The sequence below is a fragment of the Dromiciops gliroides genome, chromosome 4 (assembly GCF_019393635.1).
Source record: "Dromiciops gliroides isolate mDroGli1 chromosome 4, mDroGli1.pri, whole genome shotgun sequence".
Lineage (NCBI taxonomy): Eukaryota > Metazoa > Chordata > Mammalia > Microbiotheria > Microbiotheriidae > Dromiciops > Dromiciops gliroides.
The window spans coordinates 156,828,524-156,855,662 of NC_057864.1; the positions used below are offsets into that span (position 1 = coordinate 156,828,524).

General features: G+C 39.3%; 1 protein-coding gene across 1 annotated transcript in view; it reads left to right on the forward strand.

The window, feature by feature from the left end:
- The window catches only part of FCRL2 (Fc receptor like 2), a 37,891-nt gene extending 12,109 nt beyond the window's left edge, over positions 1 to 25,782 (forward strand). Inside the window, exons 3-13 of the mRNA XM_044004628.1 lie at positions 5,391 to 5,630; positions 6,377 to 6,631; positions 6,827 to 7,111; positions 8,133 to 8,420; positions 9,928 to 10,206; positions 10,384 to 10,494; positions 18,702 to 18,729; positions 19,494 to 19,576; positions 21,144 to 21,212; positions 25,059 to 25,090; positions 25,175 to 25,782. Of these exons, the coding sequence (XP_043860563.1) occupies positions 5,391 to 5,630; positions 6,377 to 6,631; positions 6,827 to 7,111; positions 8,133 to 8,420; positions 9,928 to 10,206; positions 10,384 to 10,494; positions 18,702 to 18,729; positions 19,494 to 19,576; positions 21,144 to 21,212; positions 25,059 to 25,090; positions 25,175 to 25,300 (1,796 nt within the window). The 3' untranslated portion in view covers positions 25,301 to 25,782. The remainder of the gene's footprint in view (positions 1 to 5,390; positions 5,631 to 6,376; positions 6,632 to 6,826; positions 7,112 to 8,132; positions 8,421 to 9,927; positions 10,207 to 10,383; positions 10,495 to 18,701; positions 18,730 to 19,493; positions 19,577 to 21,143; positions 21,213 to 25,058; positions 25,091 to 25,174) is intronic.
- The last annotated feature ends 1,357 nt before the right edge of the window (positions 25,783 to 27,139 follow it).

A 27,139-nucleotide genomic window follows, 5' to 3' on the forward strand; every position in this document is an offset into this window, starting at 1 on the left:
ATAATTTTCTTAGGGGGGGTCTGGAAAACTGCTGCCCTCACTATTCCTTTTGTTGGGTAACTTGAACATGAAGTTATGCTTACAAATTTAACATTGGTAATAGAATAAGTTTCTAATTCCATTGCTTTAGGGTTACAAGAATTGGAAGAATTCTCAAACTCTCTGGCAAATGTAGTCTTGGACTGAGGCGGAGTCTATATGATTCAGAACACCTCATGAGGGTTGAGCTCTTCATACAGAGATTACCTGAATGGCTGAAACTGTTCACAACTGTTTGCTTCATCCAGTTTTTTATGGAACTCTTAGATTTATTATATATTAGGGTCCCTGTTGTCAGTTGGTCTGTTTGCTAATCATTTGTGTTTTGTGTTGTGGTTCTTGCATTTGTAACTCTAGCTCCTAAATCTTCCTCAGCTCACAGACCCCATGTGGGCCCCTACTTTGCCCCCATTCAGCAGGAAGGAGATACAGAAGAAATGATCATCATCCCTTTTCCAGGGGTATATGAAAAGGGGAGAATGATGTAGGAGGCAAAAAAGGGGTTAACAGAAAAACCTAAGACCTGAGTTCTAATTTAGATCTGATCTCCAAGAGGGGCTATAACTTACAGACCCCAGCTCTGAAAGGGATTAATGGATAACTTAAAACTTGAGGAAAAAGTCAGGGCCTAGGTTCTTGTTACCCACTTTAATCACCACTCATAACAAAAACATAAAGAGGCAGGTCATAGAGACCTTAACTATAACAAAAACTTAGAGGCAACTTATAGAAATTTTAATTGATAACCCAGAAACTAGGCCTTGGAATGAAACACAGGGACACCCTGACCTTGGCAAGTTGAGGTAACATGAGCAGAAAACATTAAAAAATAATACTAAAGATTCTAAAGATAATTTAGCATGTAGAAATTAAGTCCTCTATATCCTCAAAGACCAATTAATTTAAGCCAGATCAATTGCTCTCTCTCTCTATCTATCTATCTCTCTCTATCTCTCTCTCTCTCTCTCTCAAATTAGAGACCTTTTTCTGAGGGACAAAAATCCTAATCTCCTCTTTTATTTTTCCTGGAAGGGAGGAGGGTTCAGATTCAGATGCTCGGCTTAGTTGATTCAAAAAGGAACAAAAAAGTCACATTCAGGGCATTTCATTTTGGGGCTGGCAGAATCAAGAGTAAACTCAAAAAAAAAAAAAAAAAAGGAGACCCCACTATGGCAATCACTGTTGTGGTTCATGCTTGAATTCTGCTAATTTTACAAGTACTTACAATCATGTAGTACATGATTTGAAAACAGAATCCAGCAGCTGTCCTTTCGGAACCTGTTGGAGTGGCCACATATGGTCCATAAAAGCAAACTGCAGTCATCCCCTTTTGGCAGGGGGGGAGGCTGTCAGAACGGACCTGTTACAAAGTCATCCATGGGCATAACCAGACCCCCAATCAAACAGCTTTTAGGAAATCAAGCAAAAAGGACTCAAGTTCTGAATTTGAGAGACCCTCCAATTTTGAGTCTATACTGGAAAACAAAATATTCCTGCTGGCGCCAAGCAACCAGAGGTCAAAAATGGTGGCTGGCTGGATACTGAATCTTCAAATCGCAGATAAGATATAGGGATATGTTAACCTGAAAATTAATGAAACAATCAATATAGGAGAAATAAGGTCTTTAATCAGGGCAGAGGAGCTTGAATTTCATATAATTTTCAAATGTCACAAGCTATTATTCTTCCTTTTATTTTTTTCCCAACCATTTAAAAATTGAAAAAATTTTCCAAACTCACTAGCTATACAAAAACAAGTAGCAGGCCACATATGGCCTGCTGTCCATAGTTTGTTGACCCCTGTCTTAGTATTTTCCTTTTCCTCTCCCTTTTCTTTCTTGTGAAAAAATCTAAATGCATAGAATAAAACCATACCTAAGTCCTATGTTTGTCTTAACTCCTTTGATGACCCCTGAAGACAGATTCTTTTCTTTTCTCCCAGTTAGAAAGTAAACACTTCATGCTCAAATGTACTTAATTTTCTCAGATTCTCTTTTTTGTTTGTTTGTTTTGTTTTTTGTTTTTTTTAGGCAATGGGAGTTAAGTGACTTGCCCAGGGTCACACAGCTAGTAAGTGTCAAGTGTCTGAGGCTGGATTTGAACTCAGGTACTCCTGAATCCAGGGCCGGTGCTTTAACCACTGCGCCATCTAGCCGCCCCCTTCTCAGATTCTCTTAACTTCTATGTTTGCATTTCAAAAGTCCTACTCAATTCTTGTTTGCCTTTTAAAGTTTCTTTTCAGTTGTGTTTCATGCCTCCCCCCTCCTCACCCGCTTGAAAGTCTTCTATTTTACTTAAAGGTACATTTTCCTTATAGTATAAGATAATTTTTTTCAAGGTAAGTTGTATTTGATTGAAAGTTTTTATCTTTTGCTTTCAATCCAGCATATTCTAAGATTTCCTCTCTTTTAGAGAAAATGCAGCATAACTGGGTGCAATCTTTTTTTTACCTTCCTATTTTGAGAATTTGATTTTTTTGTTATATTTTACATTCCAAACTGTCTCCCTCCCTCCTTCCCCACCCCACACTAGAAAAGGCTACTTTCATGTATATATGTGTGTGTATGCATATGTGTGTGTATATATATGCATGAATGTATTGTATATGTATATAGGTATATATGTGTGTGTGTATACATGTAAAACCAAACTGTGCATACTTCTATTTATCAGTTCTTTCTTTGAAGATGGATAGCATCTTCCTTCTGTTAAGGGCTAAAATTCTAGCTAAACTGTCTAAAATATCTAATGAGTGGTCGCCAATAAATTATAAGCTTTAGCAAGAGTTAGACTTTTAAGCATTTATTAAGGAGAATAAGAATTTGGTAAAGAGAGAGAAAAAGGCCTAGATTCCTATCTATTAAAGGGAGAGCGCATTTCTAGCTCCCTTCTCCGCCAGAGTCCAGAGGAAAGAAACCCGAGACTCCGCGCCAGTCTCTTCCTTCCTCCTCCCACTAGTCCGCGTCACTTCCTGATACCAAAGACAAGACTCCTGGTCTTGCCCTCAAAGACCTTCGCTTCATGGGCAGAACTCTTCTACAGTTAGTATCCAGCAGGTGGCGTTATTCCAATCGTTACACTTCATAGTAGTACTTTGCAGTTGATTTGAGTATTTATAATACTTAGAATAGTTTAGTTATTCACAGTTATTCTTCTAACAATATTGCTATTACTATATACAATGTTCTCTTGGTTCTTCATAATTTCATGAAAGTCTTTCCTTTTTTTCCTAAAATTAACCTGCTCACCATTCTTACAGCACAGTAGCAGTCTATATACTACAATTATATACTATATTATATAGTAATCATATACTACAAATTGTTTATCCATTTCCCAATTCATGGGCATCCCCTCAATTTCCAAGCTTTTTTGTCACCACAGAGAGAGCTTCTATAAATATTTTAGAACTTGTAGGTCCCTGTCCTGATCACTTTAGGAAACAAACCTAACAGTATTATTGCTGGGTCAAAGGGTATATACAATTTTATAACTCATTGGGCATAATTTCAGATTGCTCTCCAAAATGGTTAGATAAGTTGACAGTTCCACCAACATTGTATTGATGTCTCAATTCTTCCACATCCCCACCAATATTTGTTATTTCCCCTTCCATCACTTTAGCCAATCTGACAGGTGTGGGATGATATCTCAAAGTTGTGTGCAATCTTAAATGTGGCTCCTTCATATGTGAACTTTCTAGCTGTTCTACAGTAGTTGGTGTTTTTTTCTTTCACATGGAAGCACTTCATTTTGGTTATTACATTCTGGGTATTTTTTGATTGATGAATTCTATTTTCACATTTCTCTCTGATTCTAAAAGATCTAGAATTTTACTTTTATGATTAACTGAAATATAGTGTCCAAGATTTTTTGTTTGTTTGCTCATGGTTTTCAGGGAGTCTGGTGATTTTTAAATGATCTCTCCTAAACTAGTTTTCCAGGTCAGTTGTTTTTGTTGGTTGATAATTTATATTTTCTTCTTTTTTCCTCAATCTTTTGACTATTCAATATTTCTTGTTGTACCATGAAATTACTGACTTCTCTTCTCTCCATTCTATTTTTTAAGAAATATACTTTTTTTTTGGAGGGGATGGGGCAATGAGAGTTAAGTGACTTGCCCAAGGTCACACAGCTAGCAAATATCAAGTATCTGAGGCCAGATTTGAACTCAGGTCCTCCTTAATCCAGGGATGGTGATTTATCCACTATGCCACCTAGCTGCCCCCAAGAAATATACTCTTGAGGAAAGATTCTGACTTCTCTTCTAATGTATTTATTGTCCTTCCAACTTTTTCCTCTCGAGCTCTAATTTAATTTATTATTTCAATTTGCATCTCTTAATTTCCCCCCAGATATTATAATATTCCTTCTGGACAAGGAATTTTTCCCCCTTTGGAACTCAACTTACAGTTATGGACTTACTCTTGTCTTCTGGTTTTACCTTTTAGACTTTTCTTAATATATTATATTTTTTCTTCATTTTCAATGTTTTCAGTATAATTTCTTGGCTTGGGACTTTGGTTTTGGATTTCTTTTGATTTGGTTGGGTAGACCTTGTTTATTTCTGCCCCTGGATGCCACTATCATTACTGTTCTTCATGAAGTCGATGGTACTAGGTTTCACCATCTGGCTCAATCACTTCTTTCTGTTTCACTTTCTTCAAGGCCAGCTGAGAACACTGGCCTCAGCCAGTTCATCCCCTTTTCTTTTGTCAGTGCTCAATTTGAAATTGGTTCCATCCTCTGCAATGTCCCACTCAGGCCCATGTCAGATGTTGGAGATTAGAGTAGACTCTCTCCTACCCAGGTCCCTGGTATGACACCTAGGCATAGAGTTGTCCTCTCTTCTGCTGTGGTTCTCAGTGCTTCGAGGAGTACAAACCTGGCCCCCCTCTTCCTATATGATACTCGAATGAACTGGTTCTTTCCTGAACTTCTTTTCTGACAAGCCAAGGCTCAGATCAGTGCCTGACACATAGGTCTTTAATATCCACAACAACAATAATAGTGTTTATATGGTGTTTTAAGATTTGTAAAGTGCTGTACATATGTGATCTCATTTGGTCTTCACAATTACCCTGTGCGGAAGATTTGCTGATTGATTGATCTGACATTAGATGGTCCCTGATTTCTATAATCACACAGGTGTGAAAAGAGGAGGAAGGGTGAAAGGGGAATAGAGGGAGAGAAGACTAATTACAACCATAATTGAACCACAAGATACTAGATTCCAGCTCAAAACTGGATTGGATCAACATTTCTATTTCTTCCCTATCACACATTTAAAGAATGGGGCTTCAGAGACTAAAATCTTTGTCCCTCTTTCTTTCTTTATCTTCTCTGTACAGCTGCTTTAAAGAAAGTTGTGGTGATACCAAATCCTCCATGGACCCCTATTTTCAAGGGGGAGAAGGTGACTCTGACCTGCAGTGGATTCCATTTTCAAGATCCAGGGAAATTGTGGTGGTTCCTTGAGCATCAATGGCAAAAAAAGTCAAACCCTCTTGAGGTTGAAAAGGCTGGAGAATACAGATGCCATTTGGAGGGCCTCTCCCCTAGTGATCCTGTGTACCTGGTCCTTTCTACTGGTGGGTAAATGGTGGAATCAAGCTTCAGAAATCATATCTTTGGGAAAGAACTTTGGAGTGCAACTTCCTACAGGGAGGGAGAAATGAAACAGGTGGAGACGGCCCTGGGGATGTTAACACTCTACACACTATGACACTAAGGGAGGACTCAGGGCCAGAGATTCATCAGAGCTGGGGAGCCACTCTATGCTGCTCGCCTCAGGCCATATATGTAGCTAATAGATTTCCTCAGAGACCAGGCAGATAAAGGTTAGTCTTTATCATAGATAGGAGAATAATAGTGATAACAATAATAGGTAGCATTTATATAGCACTTTAAGGCCATAAGTGCTTTAGAAATATTAATTCATTTGATCCTCACAACAACCCTGGGAGGAAGGTGTTATTACTATCCCCATTTTGTAGATGAGGAAACTGAGGCAGGTAGAGGTAAGTGATTTGCCCAGGACCACACAGGCAGTAAGTGTCTGAGGTTGGATTTGAACTCAGGTCAATGAAATTTCCTTTCTAGACACAGAGATGAGTAAGGGAATTTATCAGGTCAGATATCATCTGGAAAAAAAAACCTTGTTCCAGAGTGAGAGAAATTGGTTATATAGATGGGTCAAGTGAGGAAACAAAGAGGGCAAAACCAGGATCCCTCAAAATATGGCAGGCTTCTCTCTATGTGCCTCTCTCTTTTAGAGACTGTCAGAAGGAAGAAGGAGCAGTAAGAGGTAAACTGAGTCCTCTACTCTCTCTTATAGATACACTGATTCTTCAAACTCCATACTCTGTTTTTGAAGGAGACACATTGCTCCTGAGATGCCATGGGAAGGCTAAATCACTTAAAGACATTTCATACTATAAAGACAAAAAGTCCTTTTCTTATGTCAGTGAAAATTCAGTGCTCTCAATCCCTCATGCAAATTCAAATCATAGTGGTCAATACTATTGCAAGGCCAAGTTGGGGAATAGATTGTATCCAGACACTTCAAAAGAGGTAAAGGTCCAAGTCCAAGGTAAGAGCTTTAATCTTGGGAGAGAGAGGGAAAGGGAAAACCTTAGGGAAGCTCATGGATGAAGCACAGAAGGGAAATGAGATGGAATCATCTGTGTGTCCCATCATCTTTTCAGCTGAGAACACAAGATGTGTAACCCCCCCGGGAGTTCAGACACTCACTGTCCTGGACACTGTGTTTGCCTCCTCTCTCTAGAGCTGTTTCCACCCCCTGAGCTGAAAACCACAACCCCTGAGCCCACTGAGGGAACCTCAGTGACCCTGAGCTGTGAAACCCAGCTCCCTCCACAGAGGTCAGACACAGAGCTGCACTTCTCCTTCTTCAGAGATGACAGGATCCTCATGTCAGGCTGGAATAAATCCCATGTGCTCCAGATCCCAGTCATCTGGAAGGAAGACTCTGGGTCATATTGGTGTAAGGCAAAATCAGTGACTCAGATTATCAGGAAACAAAGCAACCCTGTGAAGATCAGTGTGAAAAGTGAGTGTCACAAAGCAGGGCTGGGATGGAAAGGAGGAGGGAAGGGCAGTATCACCAATTCAGGTTTGGGGGCCTTTGCTAATGTCCTTTCCTTGTCTATGAGAATGGGAGTCATCTTAGGGAGAGCCAACCAGAGTTCCTAGGATTCTACATTCTCTCCAATGGGGCATCAGCAAGTAAAAACTCAAATTTCAGGGTTGACAACATTTCTACTTCTATGAAACTACTTTTCTTTTCAAAACATCAAAACAATAACCCTATGGGAAGGAAAGAAGCATTTACTAAGTATCTCCTATGTGCCAGGCACTGTGCTAAGCACTTTACAAATATTGTCTTATTTAAGACAACAATACTGTGAGATCTGTGCTATTATGATCCACATTTCACAGCTGGGCAATGTGAAACAAAACAGAGGTTAAACAACTTACCTAAGGTTATAGAACTAGTGTCTGAGTTCAGATATGAACTCAGGTCTTCCTGTTTCTAATCCTAGCTCTCTATCCACTACACTACCTAGTTACCTCTAAATGTTTACATTTATCAAGTACCTAGCACTATGTTGTGTTCTGGGGGAAACACAAAAGATACAGACATATCCCCTGCCTAAAAGGATCTGAGAGATATGGGCCCCACCCAGGCAACAATCCCACAATTTAATCCTGAAATGCATGATCCTGACTCTGATGAAGAAGGGATGAGGGTGAGGGGTGGGGGGTGGGGGGTGGGGGGAGACAGAGGCAGTGACTGAGAAAAATCAATTTGGAGGAGTCAGTGAAGTCTTTGTAGAGTGGTTGGAGCTTGAATAAGGGAATTAATTTGGGATCCTATTGCCTTCTTCCCAAGAATATGTTCAGAATTTTTCCCCTTCTCCAGTTCTAATCTACAGTGATCCCCCCGCCCATCTTCACTGTTGCATTGAGTCCACATGTTCTGGTCCCATGTAAGGTGTTTCTAGTTTCCCTTGCTATCTCCAACATCTCCTACATCTCAGATCTTCATGTGTCACCTTGTGTTCACCCAGGAATCCCCGTCTCTGGCATCCTCCTGGAGACCCAGCCCCCAAGGACACAACTGATTGAAGGACAGAAGCTGGTCCTCATCTGCTCAGTAGCCAAGGGAACAGGAAATATTACATTCTGCTTGTACAAAGATGTCACCAATGATTGTCTAAGAAAGAAGACACAGTACTCATTGAGGGAAGAGTTTGTGTTCTCTGCTGTGAACAAGAGTGATGAAGGGAGATATTATTGTGTGGCGGACAATAACAACAACACCATCAACAGCAGCATAGTGGCTGTCACTGTGATAAGTGAGTTCTGTTGCCGTATATCTCATCCAGCCAGTGTCCATGTAAGAAAGTCTTCATGGGGTCTTAAGGAGGTTCCAAGGCAAGGGTAGGAGAAGTCATCAGGAGAAAAGTCTTTGTTGTTGTTGTTGTTGTCGTTCTTCAATCATTTCAGTTGTGACTGACTTTCTGACCACACTTGGGGTTTCCTTGGCAAAGCTATTGGAGGGATTTGCCATTTCCTCCTCCAGCTCTTTTACAGATGAGAAACTGAATCAAGAGGGTTAAATGACTTGTCCAGGGTCACACAACTAGTATCTGAGGCCAGATTTTAACTCATGAAGATGAATTTTCCTGATCACAAGCCCAGTGCTCTATCCACTATGCCACGTAGCTCCTGCTTGTGCCAGGGTAGACATCCAGAAAAAACATTAGCTAGAAATCAGAGAATCACAAAATCATAGAATCTCAGGATTTGAAAGGACCCCAGATAAATTCTACTCCAACCAATATCTAAACAAGAAAAGCAGCTGTAACATTATTAGTTCTTTCAGACTGTGCTTGGAGGTCTTCAATGAAAAAGATCCACTTAAGATAGCCCATTACACTTTCAGATGACATTCATTTGAATATTGTTCCTTACATCGAGTGTAAATTTGCTGTGTTGCAACTTCCCCTTCCCTCCACCAATGTTTCTAGGTCTACCTTCTGGAGGCAAGCAAAAAAAATGAATGCAATTAATGTCTCTTTCAGAGATAGTCCTTTAAAAACTTGAACTGTTATCTTGTCAAGCTAAGCCTTGTCTTCTCCAGCTTAAGCATCCCTAGTTCTTTCAATTGTTACACATATAAGATCATCTTGAGGTCCATCACCATCCTTCCTCTGGACTCTTTTCAGATTATCAATGTCCTGTATTACATGTCATGCCCAGAAATGAATACAGTATTCCAGATATGGACTAATCATAGCAGAGAACAGTTGTACTAACATTTCTCTAGCTTTATACACTATACTTAGTGCTGTCTAATATCAAATGAGCTCTCTTCCATGCTACATCAAACTATTGATTCATACGGAGCCTGTGGTCCACTAAAATCCTGGGATTCTTTTCAGATGAAATGCTCCCTCACCATACTACCTCTGTCTTCTATTTCTGAAGCTGATTTTTAAAACCTAAGTGTGAAATTAAAATTCATCCCTATTGAGTTTCATTCCATTCATCCTAACATTCAAAGTTAGTGAAAACTCTTGGATTCTGACACAATCATTTGGATTAGTTAGCTCTCCTAGCTTTCAGTCACCTGAAGTTTTGATTAACATATCATTGATTCTTTTATTTGAGTCATTAATTTTTAAAAATATTATCAAGATAACATTCTAGATGTTCCAAGTAAGATCTGGAATTGGGGAAGTATGGGAATCAGAAATTTCTATAGAGAAATATTTGTGATTGACAACCTTCAGATATGGGGTTCATGGGTATATTTCAAGACTAGAACCAGCTTCTGATATGTTTCATTATCTCTGTCAGTTCCAGTGTCTCATCCTCTTCTCACCCTCAGTGCAGTTGAGATGCAGGCTGCTGAGGGGGAAGTGGTGGAGTTTCGATGTGAAGTCCTCAAAGGTTCTGCTCCAATCTTTTATCAGTTTTATCATAAGGATTTAATCTTGAAGACCATATCGGCCCCATTTGGAGGAGCAGTATCCTTTAACCTCTCTGTGACAACTGAGAATAATGGGAATTACTTCTGTATGGCCAGCAACAGCTTCAATGGCCAGCGCAGTGATATTCTGGCACTTTCCATCTCAGGTAAGTTAGAAGTCCTGGGATCCATTCCAGAATCTCCAAGAGGCTGTAAAAAACAAAAAGACCCCCTCTCATGTTGGCCCACAAGTCAATGTTTTCTGGATACTTAATAGTATTTGGAAGAAGTTTATGTCCTTACACTTTAGAACTCTTGTTCAAATTGTTCTCTTTCTTCCCTAGAGCCTGCAGAAAGGGTCCTACTCATCATGGGAGTTACTGTGTCTTTGCTTGGCATTCTGGGACTTGGTGCTATTTCCCTTTTGGTTTACTTCAAGCTCAAGATGAAATCAGGTTTGTAGGTCCTATGATGACTCTCTGTTAAGACAATGAAAACAATTTGATTTCAAGGCCTATCCTAGAACAGTGGTCTTTAAAGTAGAAGCTCAGATCCACTGGAAGAATGGGCTTTGATCCCAAGGAGAAGCCAAGGGTTATTTGAGCAACTAATTAGAGGCTGGGAAGATGGTTTGGATCCTACCTTTTCTGCCATAGCTAATTGTGGGGCTTGTCCCCAATGTTACTACGCTTATGCTCACTCTCCAACATTTTTTCATTCTATTATATCTTTCCCTATATAAGTTAACTGCCTCTTCTTCTGAACCAAGTATGTGTTCCACAGATAGAAAGAAAGGCAGAGAGACAGGATAGACAAGATAGAGAGAGAGAGAAAGAGAGAGAGAGAGAGAGAGAGAGAGAGAGAGAGAGAGAGAGAGAATATCAGGGTGCCACCCCCTGCTGAAAAAGACATTGTGAGAACCAGGGTGATGCCCTCCTGATGAGAAAGTATGTGACTAGCATGCAAAAGCTGCCTGGCGTCTGGAAGTTACCTCTATTCATAGACAACCTGTAAGTCATGTCAATCAATTGACCATCCAATTAGCTTGTAGCTGTGTGTGGGGACTGCCCAGCTTCCTGTTCCACAGGGGTCTTCTGGCAGAAGCGACTAGGACTCGCTCTCTTTGGAAGCATGAGCTGCTGGGTGAAGGCGGGTTTTCTCTCTGTTGCCATGTATACAGCAGAACACAGGAGAGGATCCAATATGAAACAATCAATTTCCATTTCAAGAAAACCCATATAATAAATACTGCACACTTTTTCAAATCTGCCCCATTTTCTATGCATCCTTGTTGATTTTCTTTTGTTCTCTGCTGTGTACTATTTACTATTTTCCCCTCCCTCCCCCACCTCCACCATAAAGAATGCTGCAATTAAGTGTGGATATATACACATATACATAGATATCTATAGACATACACATATATACACATAGACACTCATACACATATATGTAAGACCATACTATGCTTATTTCCACTCATCATCTGTTTCTCTGAAGGTGGCTAGCATCTTCCTTCATAAGTCCAGGTCTTTCTATACCTTTCCAAGTCAACCAGCTCATCATCTCCTATACCACAGCAATATTTCAATCCAATCACATCCTATCTGAGAGATTGTTCACGAAAATTTTTCCTCAATTTTCTGCATTCCTTCTATTCTTGGCTACATGGTTTTATTTATACAAGAAAAATTGAATTTAAAATAGTTGAAATTCTCCATTTTATATTTCAACAATGCTCTCACCTTATAATGTAGCTTAAGGTCTGATATGGCTAAAACTATTAGCTTTACATTTTTTTCCTGGTTTCTTTGAAGTTCTTGACCTTTTATTCTTCCAAATGAGCTTTGTTATTTTTTAACTTGGTATAATAATTTTTTAATAATTTAATTTTGATGACAATGGGTTCATAGATTAGTTAGGTAAAATTGTCATTTTTAAAATTACATTGACTTTACCTACCCATGAACAATTAACATTACTTCAGTTATTTGGAGCTAAATTTATTTGTATAAAAAGTGTTTCATGTTTATCTTCAAATAGTTCCTGTGTCTCTTTTGGTAGGTAGCTCAGATATTTTATGCTGTCTAGTTATTTTAAATGGTCTAAAACAATATTGAGTACTATTGCTGAAACATAATGTAGTCTCTTTTTCTCTTTTGATTAAATTTATTTAATTTTAACTTTGTCTGAGATCATGATTACTATCCCTGCTTTTTTACATAATAAATGTTATTCCAGCTCTTAATTTTATCTTTGAATGTATCTCTCATTTTTTATGCTTCTTAAATGCACCATATTGTTGAATTCAAATATTTATTTTGCTACCCACTTCCAATTTATGGGTAAATTCATCTCAGTCACATTCTAAGTTACAATTACTTGTTGTGTATTTTTCTCCTTCCTATTTTTCCTCACTATCCTTCCTCACTCCTTTGCTTTACTATACTTCTACCCACTACCTTGCCCTCCTATTCTTTACACTACTCACCCTTCTAAGAGTCCCTCCTTTATCCTCTGCTCACTCTGCATCCCCTTTTACCCCTGATGAATATTAGGTTCCATCACTACCTGTCCTCCCTCCTACTAGCTTCTTCTGCATTAATTTTTCCTTTTGCACCTCATTTGCATGAGATAATTGCTCCTTTTTATCTTTCCCTACAGAGTATTTTTTTGTAGAATCATCCCACCATGAGCATGTCAGCCAAAGCTTTTCTATCAAACTGCCCAAATAATAATGACAGTCATAAAAGTACTGCTAATATTTTCACATATAAGAAGTAAACACTTTGTTTTTATTGAGTCCCTTGTGATTTGTCTTTAACATTTACCTTATATTTCTCCTGAAAGTTATATTTTAAATTTTCTCTTAAGTTCTGGAATTTTTGTCACAAAAACCTGAACGTCTTTCAATTAATTGAATGGCCTTATTTTTCATTCATGATTATACTTAACTTTGCTAGGTAAGTTACCCTTGCTCATAACCCCAGTTCTTTTGCTCTAAGAAATATAGTATTAGAAGACCTAAAGTCATTCCATATAGTAGCTATTAGGTCTTGTGTAATTCTTATTGTAGCTACATAATATTTAAATTGTTTATTTTTCTTGTTGATTATCATATTTTTTCCTTAACCTGGAAGTTTTAAAAATTGGCTATGATATTCCTGTAGGTTTTCCTCCTGGGATCTCTTTCAGGTGGTGATTGGTGGATTTTTTCTATTTCTGTTTTGCCTTCTTATTCTAGAATTTTGACAAAATTTTACTTGATAATTTCTTATAATATTATATAAAGATTCTTTTTTATCATAATTTTCAGGTAGCCTGCTTATTCTTATATTATTTCTCCTCACTCCATTCTCCAGATGAGATGTTTCACTTCCTCTTCTATTTTTTTTCATTCTTTTAGTTTTGTTTTATGATTTCTTATTGTCTTAGAATGTTATTATCTTCCCCTTGCTGAATTCCAGTTTTCAAGGAATTATTTTCTTGCTTAAGTTTTTGGTTCTGTAGGGACAAATTTTTAATTGGGGAGTGTTGGTTAGGCAGCTCACCACAATATTGGGTCAAGGAAGGAGACCAACAGCTTCCCTCAAAACAGAGCAGGATTTATTTAACAAGAAGAAACTTAAAAAACACAAACAGGATCAGTAGGATTAAGGGAAAGGAAATAAAATGGGGAAAGGGAAATAACACAACCTGAATAACACCACTGCCCAGGAATCAGCTGAGAACACACAGCAGCAGCCTGTCACCAACCAGCTTCAAGCTAGAATGGCAGAAAAACCTCCCTTCTTCCCAGCAGACCCCAGGCTGACCACACACAGCCCCAAGCCAATTGGCTGCCAGCTCTGACTGACAGTCAAATGACTGCCCTCAATGGGCTTCCAGTCATTATAATTTTGCCAGGCCCATGTAGGCATTGGCAAGTGGTGATGATGTGAGGTGCCAGTGCCATGGTGATGGCTACAACCAGTGGGTGGAGCATTGTGCCATTTGTGTTTGTGGAGGTGGCCTGAGCCCCAGGCCAGTGCATGAGGGTTTTTTTAATTCTAGCCAAAAGATGGGGTCATAAAATCCTCAAACAACAATTAATTCCATACAGTTCTCTATTTCAAGTTGGTTGACTTTCTTTTCATGATCTTCTTGATTTTTCTTCGGTTGCTCTTATTTTTTTTTCTAATTTTTCCTCCATTTCTCTTATTTGGTTTTTAAAGTCCTTTTTAAGTTCTTCCAAGAAGTCTTTTTGTGCTTGCAACCATTTGACATTTCTCATTGAAAATGGAGTGGCTTTTTAAAGTTCCATTATCTTCCTCTAAACATGAACCCAAATTTTCTCTATTCCCATTGTAACTATCTATGGTTGGGTTCTTTCTCCTTTGCTTGCTCATTTTCATTTATTTATTTTGTTTGTAGCATTTATTTTCTGAGGTCTTTATCTAGACTCAATCTTGAGCTCTCCTCTTCACTCCTAAGCCATGGCTAGGAAGCCCCCCAGCCACACTGTCCTTCAAGTGATCTTGCTCCCTATGATCGCTCTGGTGGCTGCTAACTACAGCTGTCCTCTCTGCCCTGGAAATGTAAAAAAGATTCTAATCTCCTGCAGGTACTCATAGGTCAAAGAGTTCCTGCCCCTCACTACTGTACTCACTCCCTGTGTGCTAGCTCCTTCTGCCACCACCCCCCAACTCACACCCTGGGATGCATCTTGTCAGCACAGCTGTGCTTGGCATCCCTCTACAGTGAAAGGTCGTTCAATCTTCTCCTACTCAGCCATTAGTCCCACGCATTGTGAAATGAGTCTCTAAGGCTGAGACTGCCTCTCAACCCAGCTTCCTCCAGACTTGTTGTTTGTTGATTCTGCAGAATCAGCCTTCACTAAGGACAAACTTCTACTCCCGGAGGTTGGGTCTTTTCTGGGGTCTTCTCAAATTGTCTTAGAAGGACATCTTCATTACCCCCTGTTTATTTCTGCTGCTTGGAGATAATGTTCTGTCTTTTTTGTGGAGGAAATTTAGAGCCAAAAGTTTTCTGACCTACTCTGCCATCTTTCTTTTAAATTTTAATAAGAATGAGTGCCTTGGGGCAGCTAGGTGGCACAGTGGATAAAGCACTGGCCCTGGATTCAGGGGGACCTAAGTTCAAATCTGGCCTTAGACACTTGACACTTACCAGCTGTGTGATCCTGGGCAATTCACTTAACCCTCATTGCCCTGCAAAAACAAAACAAAACAACAACAACAAAAAGAATGAGTGCCTTACACTGGATGAGTAGGCATAGATCAGTTAAGTGACTTTCCCAAGATCCCATAAATACTAAGTAGCAGAGTTAGATTTCAAATTTAGTTCCTCTGACTCCAAATTCATCATTCTTTCCACTTGCACTATTAACATTTCAATACCATCTTAGACACTACAAAACAAAATCAATCACAGACTCAGTTTCCTAAAACTTGCAACATGCTCATAACAATGCCTATAGTATTAATCTCAGAGGGCTTGGATAAAGATCAAAATATATAATGTATGGTGCAAAGTACTTCCCACATCTTAAATCTCTTTGTAAATATCAATTATTTTTATGATTATAAATATCACAATAAGTAGTTAGTATTTTAAAAATAGAATATCTGAGAACCATAGGATGATGTAGTTAAAATAGAACTAAGCAACCAGGAGAACTGGGTCATTGTCCTAGAACTATGTGTTAATAATTTGATGTTATTAATTAATGTCAATAATTTGTATGATGTTGAACAATTTATTTAATTGTTTAATCTCTTCGAGTCTCTGTTTCTTTTCTTTCTTGTTAAATGGGAAAGTAATACCCACTCTGTCACATCAGCCTCACAGGTTTGGTTTGGTTTGGTTTTTGTTTGGGAGTAGCAAAAAATGGAGATTTTAAAAAAAATATTTCTTAACTTATTCTACCATCAGGGAATAAGGCTGGCAACTTTTCCCTAAAATATTTTCTATCCTACTCTGAAACCGAAGATATGGTGAGGAAGGCTAATGGATCAAGATCATTAGCTAGGCCTATAATCCCCAGGCTCAGCCTTAGCCTATGAGGAAATCTTCTGAGTGTCAAAGCAGGCTTGTGAGTGTAGCACTAATAGTACAAAATCACGTAATTTCAGAGTTAGAAGTGGCCTGAGTATCCATCTGTTCCAACTCATACTTGATTTTTTTTAAAAAATCCCTATTACAACAAATGACTGTGCAACCTTTGCTTGGAAAATCAGCTACCTCCTGAGGCAGCCCAAAGCACTTTTGGATAGCTCAATTTATAAGGAATTTTTTTTCTGACTTGAGCCTAAATCTGCTCTTCCACATCGCTACTGTTTCTTCCCCATAGAGCCCAACAAAACAAAGCTATTCCCTCTTCCAGGTAGCAGCTGTTCAATATTTGAAGGTGGCTATAACAACCTCCCCAAGTTAAACATCTCTAATTCCATCAACTGATCTTCCTTTGGCATGGACTTCAGTTGCTTTGCCATTCTGGATGCTATTCTCTGGACTATCTCTAGCTTATTGATGTTATTCCTAAACTGTGGTGCCCCAAACTGGGCCAGGGCTAACCCATGGCAGAAGACAGAGATAGTGTCATCTCCTTTTTCCTAAAAGTTATGTTTCATTTAATTTACCCCAAGATCACATTCACATTTTAGCTTCCCTTTAACACTGTTGCCTAAGAATGAGATTGAAATCCACTAATACCCCCAAATATTTCTCAGACAAACTGCTTTCAAAGTATACCTACTACAGCTTGTATTTGTGAATTTCTTTTTTATTTTTATTTTTCTGACAAACTTAAACATTCTAATAAGCAAAAACAAAAACAAAAGCAAACAGATTATATTTTATCCTAGAGGCAATAAGAAACTATTGAAGCTTTTTTGTGGTACTGGAAAAGGCTTCAGTACTTTACTGAAAGAAAACAATACTTAACACTGATTAAAAATGGATCAAAAGAAGACTATACATACTTTGTTGTATAATTTAAAAGTTCACAAAAGAGAAATAGAAAAGCAACAGTAACAACAAGTTATATAAGTATATTAAAAGCAGAAATGAATAGAAAAAGACATGATATGTACATAGATTTGTATATACACATACACACACATAGTTATGGAATAAATAATGCACCATGATTTACATTGGTTTCTTGCTGGCTTTTTAATATGCTAAAAAAAAGTATTTTTTTAATAGCATATTAAAAAGCCAGCATCCTCTACAGTTTAAAATGTAATAGATTTACTATTAAAATCTCAAAAATGTGTCCAGATGTATATTTTAAACAAGTTAACCAACAAGTGCTGAAACATTACTGACATGAGAACAGTTAGTAGGCCTCCACCAGTCACAGACGACTATGGATCAGCGCCTTGAAGAGCCACAGGCCACAGTGTGGCTGTGCAGTCTGATACAGGAGCCGAAGCTCCTGAGTGACTTATAACTGGTAACTGCGCATCCCGTGTTCTATCTACCCCATGAGGAGTAGCTGGAGTGTCCTCTCCAGGGTGCTGGCCTGGGCAGATCAATATGGAAAACAAGTTGTTACCCATGCATCAGGTTTTCCCTCTCCCCAACACCGGTCGATCCAAAGTGCTGCTGCAGGAGTTGCCAGAGGGATGTGATGTCCAACATTCAACTGCCTAAGGGACTCTGACTCCTGATTTTTCCTCGGGGTTAACTCCCGAAGCCTTTCCCATATATGGGCATAGCCTCAAGGCAGCAGAGGTTTAAAATCAGGGTTTCCTTCCCCTAGGCGGGTTGCCTTCCAAGGCTAAGGAGCCCCACAAATAATTTTTAAAAGATTTATATCCTTAGCCATTGACACAATTTTCATCTATCTCTATCTATACATACACACATGTATGTATATATGAAAGTATATGTACATATATGCATATGTGTATGGATGCACCTATGTGTTTTATATGTGTTATATATACATTTATGTAAATAGAGATAGTTTATCAATGTTTTTCAATTAAAGTATTATGAATGGATTTTGAATTCAACAAGTATGTACTAAATGAGTCAATGCTACGTGGCATTACGAAGGGTCTAGAATTTTTAAAAATAGAACTTTAGAGTTAGAAGTGTTTTCTTTGTTTTTCCAGAAATCATCTAGTTTTACCTAATTTATTTTTCAGGTAAAAGAACTGAGATGCAGAGAAGGGAAATAATGACTAAGAGAATACATAGCTAGTGACAGAGCCAGGAGTAGCCTTCAGATTGTGGGAAAAATAATAGTCAGTCTCTGCCCACTTGGAATTTACAGCATTATTAGAAAGACAGGATTTAAGCCTATGAAACAATAAAAAGCTCTCATTCTAAACGTAAGCTATTCATTTACACTTCCTCTTTGTCAAAGCACACGTGAGCCAATGACAGGACCCATTAGTGGCTGACTGCACATTCATGGATTCTTAGAAGTGCAGGGAGGGAGGAAAGGAAGGGAAGAGGGAGGGAGGAAGATAAAGAGTAAGGAAGAGAGAGAGGGAGGAAGGGAGCAAGGGGTTGAAGGAGGGAGGAGGGGAGGAAAAGAGGGAGAAAGGGAGAAATGAAGGGAGGGAGAAAGGAAAGGAGGGAGGGAAGGAGGAAACTGCTTTTCCATTCCTCTTCTAATATGCTATTCCTCTACTCTGCTTTTCAGGAGGAAGCCCTGTCCCTGAGCCTTCCAGGTGAGGTCTCTGCCTCTTCTGTTTTTCTCATTTTTTCTGGGCATCCACACTACAAAAACATGGAACTGGGTCTAGTCTCTGTCATTTGTGCCTTGGGCTGGATCTGAACAGTTTCTGTTTTACATGCATTGGGATAAACAAAAACAACCCTGACTCACTACCTTGGCTATCCAGTTACTGCTCTGCTTAGACCTACCATTAATATCATGCTTGTTTAAATATTTAATTTACAGACTTGTTTGATGATATACATTTGTCTATGTTTTCTCTAATTCTGTTCATGAGAGAGTCTTAGGTTAAGATTATTTGTAAGCCCTAAGGTAAATTTCACTGAGTTTATCTAACTCGTTCTACATATGAGCCAGTCCTAGAACAAGAACATAGAAAAGCGTTTAATCAGTGCCTTTTCCACAGGATAATTATAAGGATAAGGATAGCTGATTGAGCCACCCAAGCAACCAGAGTGGCCAACACATTAGTGGGATATTGTTTTCCAGGTCTCTACTCTCTGAGACCTGTCTCCAGGCTGTCATACCTCATCTTCTAGTTAAGACTACCCTTTGGGCTATTTAATGTCTGTTTTTTCTCATGTAAGGTCCCACATAAGCTACCTCATAAACTGTCCAGAGCTCCTGGCTTCTAGTTTTCTATAACTTGTTCCTATCAACCTATCCTCTTTTCTCCCAGGGTTCTCTTCCTGACAGTTACTCACATGCAGTGTTGTCATTGTCCCAAGGTATATCATATATTTCTGTGTCTCACAGGGACCTATCCATCACAGACCCCCAAGAATCTGGCCATTCAAAGTCAATCACCCCGGTGGAGCAGCAGCCAATATATGCCAATGGTAAAGTATTTTCCCATTGGAATAGGGTTCTAGGGTAGGTACATGAAGTGAGGAAGGGGAAGGAAAAACATATCTAGATCTACATCTACATCTACATCTGCATCTATATCATCCATATCTATTTGCCAAATACCATTCTAAAGGCTTCTTAGAAATATCATCTGTTTTGATTCTCACAACAACCATGGAAGGTAGGGGCTGTTATCCCCATTTTACAGTTGAGGAAACTAGAACAAGCAGAGATTAAGTGACTTCCCCATGGTCACACAGATAGTACATATTATCAAAAGGAAATCACACCTTCACAACACTTACATGAAAACCAGGTTTATTACAAGAGGAATGAACATGCACATGGAGCCCAAAGCTGGAGCAAAGAATTCAGAGTTCTTACAGAAGTTTACATTTTTATAATAGCAGGACAGAGGGAGGAGGGGATAACAGAAAGGGGCCTGACATAGGTGCAGCAAAAATGGGGAAAAAGACAAGACCACTCCCCATGGGGAGGAGAAGATGATAGCAAAAGCCTTGTTCTTTTCCCTTGGGAACTGATGAACCAAAGATTCTTAAATTCTGGGTTGCGACTTCATATGGGGTCATGTAACTGAATGTGGTGTTGTGAAAAATTTAGCAACAGTAAGAGGTTCCTGTATACCCACTTTATATACCAATATGCTACTCACAACCTACACAAGCCTGGGTATATAGGTATATAAAATAGGTATACATAACCTTTTACTGTTGCCAAATTTTTCATGACCCCTGCATTGTTAAGTGACCCCATATGGGATCATAGCCCACAGTTTAAGAAGATAGACACTAGATTATGAAGATAGAAGCATCTGTTTCATCTGATAAGGACCCCAGCTGTACAAGCAGTATCTCAGTCTGGCACAGATGGCTGGAACCTATCTTGCCTCCCAAGTACACACAGGGAGTCCAGTTTGGAGTGCAACAAGAAATGATGTCAGCTCAGGGGGAGCTTCATCCTTGACACATTCGGGCCCTTTTGTGTGACCTGGATCCAATATTTCTAGAAAACATGACAACCCAAAAAGACAAGTTCAGATGACCCCTTAATAGTATCTAAGTCTGGATTTCAACTCAGGTCTTTCTAACTATAGGTTCAGCACTCTATCCACTGAGCCACCTAGCTGCCTTCTAAGGAGAGAGGGGAAGACAGAGATAGAGACACCGAGAAAGAGAAGGAAGAGAGAGAGAGAGAGAGAGAGAGAGAGAGAGAGAGAGAGAGAGAGAGAGAGAAGGGGGTATGGAGGGGAGAACACACACACACAGAGAAACAGGGGGATACCTGGATTCAAATCTTGTTCCTGCTATTTTCTGCCTATACCAGCATCACAGTCTCCTTGAAATTGGGTTTGCTAAAGTGTAAAATGAGGAAGTTGGTTTAACTGGCTTCTGAGTTTCTTCTGGCTGTTTGATCTATGATCTTATGACTTCTCTAGAATGATGCTGGGAAATATTGGATAGGAGATGGATGGGAAGAAGATTCAGTGGTTTGAAACCATGGCCAGGACCTCCTATGAAACCTTCTCTTCTCTTCCAGTGACTCCATTCACAAAGGATGTGGTCTATTCTGAAGTATGGAATATGAATCAGAAAAAAAGAAATACAGGTAAGATGTTGGTCAGTGTGGTTACAATTCAGAATCTCATCTTTGCTAGGGTTTAGGGGATGTATCAATGGATTGAAATATCTCAAAATGGACTGATCTTCTTTGTAAGGCAATAAATTCCCATTACCAGAGATATTTCAGCAGAGACTGGATGACCATTTATGGGTTGTGGTGGCAAAAGGAATTTATGGATAAGAAAGTGGGTTGGATGAGATGACCTCTTAGCTGCCTTCCATTATTCTAAGAGACTATGGAGTGAACCTTTGATCAGGTTCTCCTGGCAAAGTTTGTATTCTCTGGTGTTTCCTATCCTTAGAGATAGATAGATTCCACAGTGTTGTCCATAGTGCAGAGAAATAAAAGTTCTATTCAACACTTATTTATTGAGTTCTGTCTTGGGCAGCTAGGTGGCACTCATCTCTAAATTTAAATCTGGCCTCAGACACTATGTGGTCTGTTCTCAGCAATCCAGTGATACAGCACTAAGAATTGCCCTTGTGTGGTATAGCAAACCCTGAGCAGTCCTTTAATCATTCCCTGCCACATGACAATGGCAAGGGGGTGAGGAGTCATGTCAGTTAAAAGAAAAGAAAATTTCCAACTCTCCCATGTGGCAAGTAATGAACCTTTTCTTTGGATTCTTGCCATCCCCATGGGAAACATGAACTGAACTAGGCAAGCTGCACCTGGGTTCCTGGCACCCTTTTCTGCTTTCTTTTTCCTTTCCTGAGTTGATAATCAAGCACCATTCTCAAGGTGAACATGTCTAGATTTGGATGTGACATTGTGAGTTGGAGAGGTCCGGAGGTCCTAGGTCCAATGAATAGAGCATCCTGGTGGCAGAGAAAGGATAGCCATGGACAAGAAGATGGGGCCAACCTTGACTATTTTTTTGTGGGGCAATGAGGGTTAAGTGACTTGCTCAAGGTCACATGGGTAGTGTCAAGTGTCTGAGGCCAGATTTGAACTCAGGTCCTCCTGAATCCAGGGCCAGTGCCTTATCCACTGTGCTACCTAGCTGCCCCCAACCTTGACTATTTTATCAGCATGTATGTACTAAGAATTGTTTAGATCAGTGCTTCTTAAACTTTTCCCACTCATAATCCCTTTTTGCCTTGAGAAATTTTTACATGACCCTCAGGCCACCATCTTAAGAATGTATTATCAGGGCAGCTAGGTGGCATAGTGAATAAAGCACTGGCCCTGGATTCAGGAGTACCTGAGTTCAAATCCAGCTTCTGACACTTGACACTTAACTAGCTGTGTGACCCTGGGCAAGTCACTTAACTCTCATTGCCCTGCCCCCAAAATAAAAAAAAAATTAAAAATAAAAGAATGTATTATCATGGGGTAGCTAGGTGGAGCTAGTGGATAGAGCACTGGCTCTGAATTCAGGAGGACCTGAGTTCAAATTCAGCCTCAGACACTTGACAGTGGCTGTGTGACCCTGGGCAAGTCACTTAACCCTCATTGCCCCCCCAAAAAAACCTTAAGAATGTATTATCAGCCAAAATTAACCATGCTTTTTCTCCACCCATCAATCAGTTCCTCCTCTCTCATCATTTCCCCAAACATCACTCCTCAAGAGAGCTTTCTCTGAACAGGAATGGGGAGAGTGGAATAGGAGAAAGTGAGGCTGCATGCCTCAACAACACAATTTTGTCCCAGATGATAAAATGGTGCCCTAACTAATTTCTTAGCAGAGAGCAAAGAAAGGAGAACCTTAGGCACAGTTTAGTTCTGCCTTTTGTAAAGTTTTTTTTTTAAGTTACTAAGAGATAAGAATAACAAGATTCTCTCTTAATTGGCCTCAGCCCTCAACCTGAAGAAAGCATGGGAGTTTTGATGGAACTCAGAAATTAAGTCAGATTGACACATCCCATAAAAGAAATTAAAATTATTTATACAGATAATATAACTTTAAAGGACGGAATATACATTTGAACCAGCTTCTGCCCTACTGGGACAGAAAGGAAACAGTCCTTCACTGTCTGGTACCTATTCTCCCAAATAGAAAGTCAACAACCATTACTCCCATTCTGGTCACTCAAACCAGAAACAGATGGAGTCACATTGTGAGAGCTCAGGCAGTGAACCTATAGGCTATTGCACCTCATTGCTCAGCTCCTCAGGTTTATCTCCTGTTCCAGATTCTATTGTATCCCTTATTTATTTGAATTAAGTCAACAAGTATTTATTTACTTACTTATTCATTCATTCATTCAATTATTTATTTGTTTGTTTGTTTGTTTATTTATTTATTTATTTGGGTGGGGGGAGGCAACTGGGGTTAAGTGATTTGCCCAGAGTCACACAGCTAGTAACTATTAAGTGTCTGAGGCCAGATTTGAACTCAGGTACTCCTGAATCCAGGGCGGGTCCTCTATCCACTGCACCACCTAGCTGCCCCAACAAGTATTTATTAAGTCTACATTGTTTCAGATACTATGTTAATCCCTAGGAATACAAAGAAATACAAACAAAATACAAACAAGATACAAACAAGATATATTGGAGACTGCTACCCCTTCTGCTGATGCAGCTACCCACAAACCCTTCAGCTATTGCCACAATCTACTGCTCAGCAGCAATGAGAACATCCTTCATCATTCAAAACACCAGTCCTTTTATCACTAAATTACCACATATGCAGATGAAAGCCACAAAACTCTCACATGCCTAAGCAGAACCAAGAAGGGTGACTCTGAGCACGGTCTATTGGATGGCCCTGGTTACACAAGTCCCAAAGAGGGTCAGTCCCTATCTTCAAGGAGTTTTCATTTAGAGAAAGTGGTGGAGGAGTGTGGGGGCCAGGGAAAGGCAATGTTACAGGGATGATAAGCAGTCATAGAGTGACCAAATGATGTGCCCTTTCCATAAGCAATGATAGTCTTGATTTCATTACTGTTCCCAGCATGAGAGGTAGAAAATGGGGAAAATGAAGTGGAGAACAATTGCTGCTAATGGAGCAAAAAGATGCTATTATGGAATGGCTGGAGTCTTCTAGAGGTAGTGAGCTCTCACTAATTAGCACAACCCGAAGCCAAGGGCTAGAGGTTCAATTGGAAGAGTGAGTCTACAATAGTGTCTCTAGGTGGCACGGCAGAAAGATAGTATTCTCATGTGGCTAGTGACTAGCTACTTTCCAGGTTCATACTATTGGACACATTATGAAAGGGAATAGTAGTGGGAGATTATTAGCCTAACCTTCTCCCTCCCTCCTCACCTCCACTGGAGTCTTTTGTGAGGATATAGATATATTTCTAATAACTTCTCTTCCTGATTCTGTCTTTGGAAAACTACAGTCACTTGAGATCCGGCTACTTCTCTTGAGTATCCAGTTTCTAATGTGCATAGTGAGAACACACTTGTTCCTTCCTTTCATTAAGGAACTAATGGAGAAGATAAAGAACCACAAATCTTGTAGGCATCTGCTATACAAAGGTGCTAACCATTAGAGATGATTACATTAAGAGAACAATAACAGACATTCTTGGCAACCAGAAGAAGCCCCTATCAGGTTCTTGCAATCATAGAAACAAAAGCAGCCACTCTTCAGACATTCCTTAGGTGAAGGCTGGGGGAAGAGATGGGAAAAGTGTGATGTTTAAAGGAAGACTTCATGGATTCATGGGGTTTTAGATTTAGCAGAAGGCAAGAGTTAAATAACAGATGAAACAGGAAGCTGTCTTGGTTATAACAAAGAGAGATAGGGAAGAAAGGAAAAGCAATGTAGAGGGAAACATGAGGGCAAAGGAGCTCTGGCACTAAGACATGGAATGTGAGCTATGGGCTTTAGGTAGGAAGGTCATTATATTCAACTAAATGTTTCCTTTCCCTTCACAGCAGACACCTCAGAGAACCCTACAGAGGATGAGGTGAGTCATGTCTCCTGCTTTTTCTATCCTATGCTCCTTCTCTTTCTTCTCCATGTCCTCATCTCTTTTATTTTTCCTTTCTAGGACTCCTCAGTCATGTATTCTGAGGTGAAGACATATAGCCCCAGTGAATCAACAGGGAACGATAGGGCCATGGATGGGAGCCATGAAGATGTTACAGAAAATTATGAAAATGTCCTGCTTTCCTGACCTTATGATCCTAGACCCTAAACCCATCGAATTCTTTAAGGATCTTCAGTTTATATAACTGACTTTCTTTTCTGGTACTCTTTCTTAAATTACTCTGAGGTGAGGCTAGTTCATACTTTATTCAGTGAGTGAACTTAGCAAGAAGGACCAGGAGCCCACATAAAATATGGTTGTAGAAAAATAAAGATAAAGAAAAGGTCAAACTAAAGTCAGTCTCCTCTAAAGCCATCTGAAGAACAGTGAGAAACTGTGCCAAATCAAACAACAAATTATCACAAAAATAGATGGACAAAAAAAATCTATATTAGTATACTTTTGTTGTTAAGTCAGTTAGTCATGTCCAATTCATGACTCTATTTGGAGTTCTTTTGGCAAACAGTAAAAATAAGCATCATTAAAAAAGAAACCACATTATGCTTAAGGTCACCATAGACAACAAAATAAAATCAGTGATAAATACATATGCACTTAAAAATATATATCATCTAAGTACTAAAAGGAAAAATCAACTGAATTACTGGAAAGACTAGAAAGAAAAACAATAAGTGCTGGCAACTTTAATGTGCCCTCTTCAGATATAGATAAATACAACAGAAAACTAAATAAGAACAATATTTACCATATGAACAGAATATTTGAAAACTTAGATGTGATACAACTTGGGTGGTTACTAAATAAGAATTGTAACACAATTTAAGGACAGAAAAGAGGTTTAAGGGTGGTGTTGAAAATTCCAAATAATGGAGTAGGCAATGATCCCTCAGCTTGTTTTCACATAGATGGTACAGTCAATAAAGTGGGGAGCCTAAAGTCAGGAAAACATCTTTTTGAGTTCAAATCTAGCCTCAGAAACTAACTAGCTGTATGACCCTGGGTAGGTCACTTAACCTCGACTGGCTCAAAAAAAAAAGTTAACCTGAATTGATGTGAATTCTGCTGTGAATGGATAATGCAACATCTGATTAAATGAATCACTGTCTAGGATGAGCTATACAGTGCAGAGACAACTAGCAGCATTTTGGTTTAAAGGGAACTGGTATTTACATTGAAAGGTAACATTTTCTAATGACTTTTTGAAGGATGATTGTAAATTGAAAGAATTTGTAAATGCTATGTTCAAATATAGAAAAGAAGAGAATTTTCCCAGCTGAAGAATGGTGAGGACTAATTGGCAATCAATAAAGAAAGGGCTAAGTGACTTGCCCAGGGTCACACAGCTAGTAAGTGTCAAGTGCCTGAGGCCAAATTTGAACTCAGGTCCTCCTGAATCCAAGGCCAGTGCTTTATCCCCTGCACCACCTAGCTGCCCTCCCCACCCCCCACCTCCCCAGGTTCAAATCTGACCTCAGACACTTACTGGCTGTGTGATCCTGGGCAAGTCACTTAACACCAATTGCCTTAAAATATCAGGGGCCATCTCCAGTTGTCCTGAAATATATCTTGCTACTGGGCCCAGATGGCCCTGGAGGAGAGTGAGATTGGTGACCTTGCACAGCCTTCCCTCACTTAAACCTAATTCACTGCAAATCATGGGCACCTTTATGTCATGGTCCTCTTCAAGAACAAAGGACAAACAACAACAGCCATCAAAGCCAGTATATAGTTAAGGATAATGTTCAGATCCGCTCTTACAAAAATGACACTCCAACACCAGGTGAAGAAAATTAAATTTCATGAGTATTATAGTACAGGAAAAGAGATATTAGTTTTGCAATACCAATAAAGTAAGTAGCCTAACAATGTAACTATTAAAGCAAAAGCAATCACTATGTAGAGATTTAAAGAGAAATAACATCACCAAATAGGGGAAGCACCAACTTCTGGGTCCATTTGCCTGGG